Source organism: Meleagris gallopavo, unplaced genomic scaffold (genome assembly GCF_000146605.3).
Source record: "Meleagris gallopavo isolate NT-WF06-2002-E0010 breed Aviagen turkey brand Nicholas breeding stock unplaced genomic scaffold, Turkey_5.1 ChrUn_random_7180001873417, whole genome shotgun sequence".
Classification (NCBI taxonomy): domain Eukaryota; kingdom Metazoa; phylum Chordata; class Aves; order Galliformes; family Phasianidae; genus Meleagris; species Meleagris gallopavo.
Window position 1 is genome coordinate 2,624 of NW_011138138.1, and position 3,803 is coordinate 6,426.

A 3,803-nucleotide genomic window follows, 5' to 3' on the forward strand; every position below is an offset into this window, starting at 1 on the left:
CATGTCCCCCATCCCCACGTCCCCCTCCCAAACATTTCCCATCCCCATATCCCCATGTCCCCCGTCTCCAAGTCCCCCATCCCTGTGTCCCCCATCCCCACAGCCGCTCACCGTGCAGCCATCCTCGGTGACCCCATAGGTGAAGCGGCTGTTTCCTTCGGCCCTGATCTCGATCTCGTTGGCTCCCTGGAGCAGCAGAGCCTTCTTCAGGTTGCCGGTGTCCTGGTCCATGTAGGCAACGCTGTTCTTGCAGTGGTAGGTGACGTTTTGGGTGGCCTCGGTGGACATCAGGCGCAGGAAGGTCAGTTGGATGGCAACGTCAGCCGGGTTGGAGCCCTCACCGCCGTACTCAAACTGCGGGCGAAGAGGTGTTAGGGACCCTATAGTGCTGCATCACTTTGCCCTACATCTCCCCCCCTACATCACCCCCATGGACCCCATCGGCCCACCTGGAAGCCGTCGCTCATCGTCTCGCCGAACCAGACGTGCTTCTTCTCCTTGGGGTTCTTGCTGAGGTACCAGTTCTTCTGGGCAATGGTGGCTTGCGTGGGGTAGACGCACGTCTCGCCTGTCTCCATGTTGCAGTAGACCTTGATGGCGTCCAGGTTGCAGCCCTGGTTGGGGTCGATCCAGTACTCGCCTGTGGGGCAACAGATGGGGTCAGGGGGCAGCCAGGGGCTGTGGGGTGAGGAGGGATGGGAGGAGGTGAGGAGTGAAAGCAGGATATGGGGAGGGGAGTGCGGAGTGGCCGGGAGGGGTGGGGTTGAGGTGAGGAGCGGCCATGAGAGTTGGGGTCGGAGGTGGGGAGGAGGAATAAGGGATAGGGAAGTGAGGGGCGGCCACAGGAGATGAGGATGGAGGTGAGGATTGGCCAAAAGGGATGGGAGGGGAGGAGGAACTGGGGATGGAGGTAAAGGGGAGGGAGAGGGGATGGGGATAGAGGTGAGGAGAAGTGATGGAAAGCGGGGGTAGAGGTCAGAAGAGAAATAAGAGATGGGGATGGAGGTAAAGGGGAGGAACAGGGGATGGGGATGGAGGTGAGGAGCAGCCACTGGACACGGGGATGGGGGTGAGGAATAGTCCGTGGGGTTGAGGATGGAAGCGAGGCAGCCACGAGGAACAGAGGATGGATAAATAAGAAGTGAGAAGCCGTGAGAGGTAGAAGATGGGAGGAAGAACCATGGGAGATGGAGAATGGAGGTGAGAAACAGCCGTGGGAGATGGAATACGGAGGGATAAATAAGGAACAGCCGTGAGAGGGGGAGGATGGAAGGATGAAGGTGAGGAAGAGCCGTGAGAGACGGAGGGGGTGGGTGAGAGCATCCAGGAGGTGAGGGGTGGGTGGGAAAGATGGAGGTGAGGATCCGTGGGTGATGAAGATGGAGGGATGGAGGTGAGGGGCAGACAGGAGGGATGGAGCTGGGAGCATCCAGGAGGGATGGAGCTGAGGAGGACCTCTGAGGGAGGAGCGTTGGGGGGCACTGACCGCTCTTCCAGTCGCCGTGGCACATCTTCAGGTCCCGGCAGGTGCGTGCAGGGTTCTTGCGGGTGCCTTCGGGGCTGCGGATGTTCTCGATCTGTTGGCTGAGGCTCTTCAGGGTGGTGTCCACCTCCAGGTCACGGTCGCGCATCACGTTGGCATCGTCGGCTCGGTAGTAGCGGCCGCCGTCGTGCGCCTTCTCTTGGGGTGGCTGAGGCAGGAAGCTGAAGTCGAAGCCGCCGCTGGGGGGGCCGGGAGGACCTGGGGGGGCCAGGAGGGCCGGGGGGACCCTGCAGGAGGAGGAGGAGGAGGGCGGTGAGCGTGGGGTGAAGGCGGCAGATCCGGGTGGGCAGCGGCGGTGGGGTGGATACGTACAACAGGGCCGACTTCACCGGTGCGACCGCGGGGGCCGGGGGGCCGATGGGGCCGGGCAGCCCGTTGAGACCGTCTTTGCCGGCGGCACCGGCGGAGCCAGGAGGACCCTATGGGAGAGGAGAGGTGGTGAGCACAGATGGGACCCCGGCACCATGGGGGGACGCGTCCCCCGTGCAGCCCCACGGTGCTCAGCCCTGGATGGATGTCTGTGTGCTGGGGACTTACTCGTGGACCGGCGGGACCAGAAGCACCAGAAGGACCTTGTTCACCAGGAGCGCCCTGTGCAAAGCGGGGCACGAGAGAAAGTCCTGTGAGCATCTCAGGATGTGGGGCAGCACCCGCTGCTGCCATCCCCACACCTGGTGGCACTTACAGGAGGACCAGGTGGGCCCTGGAGACCGGAGAAGCCTCTGTGGCCCTTCATGCCTCTGTCACCCTGTTCACCGGTTTCACCTTTGTCACCACGAGGACCTTGGGGACCCTATGGAAGGAGATGAGCTGAGCACAACCCGAACAGCACACCGTCCCCACGTCCATGGGGACAAGGAAGGACAAAGGACAGAGGAGGGGACACCAACTTACAGCAGGACCACGAGCACCAGCGGGACCAGGGGGGCCGGCGGGACCAGCAGGGCCCTGGGACAGGAGGGAAGGAGATGGTCAGAGCATCATCCCACAGCAACACCCCAAGTGGGACATAGGGTCACCTCCCCCTGGTGGGCAGCCCCCTCCTGTGCCGGGATCCAAGCACAGGGACAGTTCTGACCCAAACCTCAGTCGGGTCAGTGCTCAGATGGAGAATTGGGGCCGGGAGGGAACGGATGAGGCTCTCCATCAGCAGAGCAGCACTTACGGTCTCACCGCGATCTCCATTTTTGCCAGCAGGACCGACGGGGCCGGGGGCACCGGGGCACCGGGAGCACCAGGGGGGCCGGCAGGGCCGGTCTCACCACGGTCACCCTGAGAGGAGGAAGAGGAAGGGAGGAGGAAGAGCAGACATAAGCATGGATCAGCACAGCCTCACTACCCCAACCCACCACCCCACCCGTGGGCACTCACCTTGGGACCAGCAGCACCGTCACGACCGGGGGCACCTTCAGCACCGGGAGCACCCTATGGGACAGCAAGACCCCCCGAAGCCCCTCGTTAGGATGAGGGATGCTAACGAAGGGGGGACCCGTCGCTGAGCCCGGCACCCATGGGTGCCACGAGCACATCCAGCCTTCACCCTACCTCACGTCCAGCTTCACCAGGGGGACCAGCAAGGCCAGGGGGGCCCATGGGGCCGGGAGGACCGCGTTCACCAGGGGAACCTGAGGGACCCTGCTTGCCGGGTTCACCCTATGGAGAAGAGAGCGCAGAGGTGTCGGACACCAGGAGCATCCATCAGCCACACGGTGAGCTGGGGAGCTGGGGGTCCCACGGGGGTACTCACAGAGGGGCCGGGCAGGCCGGGGAAGCCTCTTTCACCTCGCTGTCCGGGGAGACCGACGACACCGCGCTGACCGGCGATACCTTGGGGTCCGGGGGTGCCGGGAGCGCCCTGGGGGGGACGAGCAGCAGCTCAATGTGGGCACCTCCTGATGGAGGGCAGAACCACGGGGTGACACGGCCTGGTGTCCGCGGAGGGGTCACGTTGTGGGGTGACTTACAATGGGGCCGTCAGCGCCGGGGGAGCCTTTCTCGCCAGGGGGTCCGGGGGGGCCGGCAGGGCCAGGTTCACCGGGGCGGCCAGCGGGGCCGGTCTCACCACGGGGTCCTTTGCCACCTTCCTTACCGCTGGGGCCGGGGGGCCGGGAAGGCCGATGTTACCCTGGGTAAGGGGGGTGTTGCAGTCAGACCCCCCCGCCGGTGGCTGCGCGGTGCCAGGGGCGTCCGGTGCCAAATGGGCCACGGTGGCCACGTGGAGCTGCCTGGAGCTCTGCCCGGCATCCACACAACAGCACGG

The 3,803-nt window shown here is 64.6% G+C and overlaps 1 protein-coding gene across 1 annotated transcript; it reads right to left on the bottom strand.

The window, feature by feature from the left end:
- Positions 1–33: 33 nt before the first annotated feature.
- Positions 34–3,663, bottom strand: LOC100544580 (collagen alpha-1(I) chain-like; the record flags this gene model as incomplete). The annotated part of the gene is given in 13 exon segments (XM_010727118.2): positions 34–354; positions 450–640; positions 1,487–1,770; positions 1,856–1,962; positions 2,081–2,134; positions 2,229–2,336; positions 2,438–2,491; positions 2,709–2,755; positions 2,758–2,815; positions 2,915–2,968; positions 3,089–3,196; positions 3,291–3,398; positions 3,508–3,663. Coding segments are annotated over 13 exon segments (1,650 nt in total), but the record flags the coding sequence as incomplete, so codon positions are not given.
- Positions 3,664–3,803: the final 140 nt, after the last annotated feature.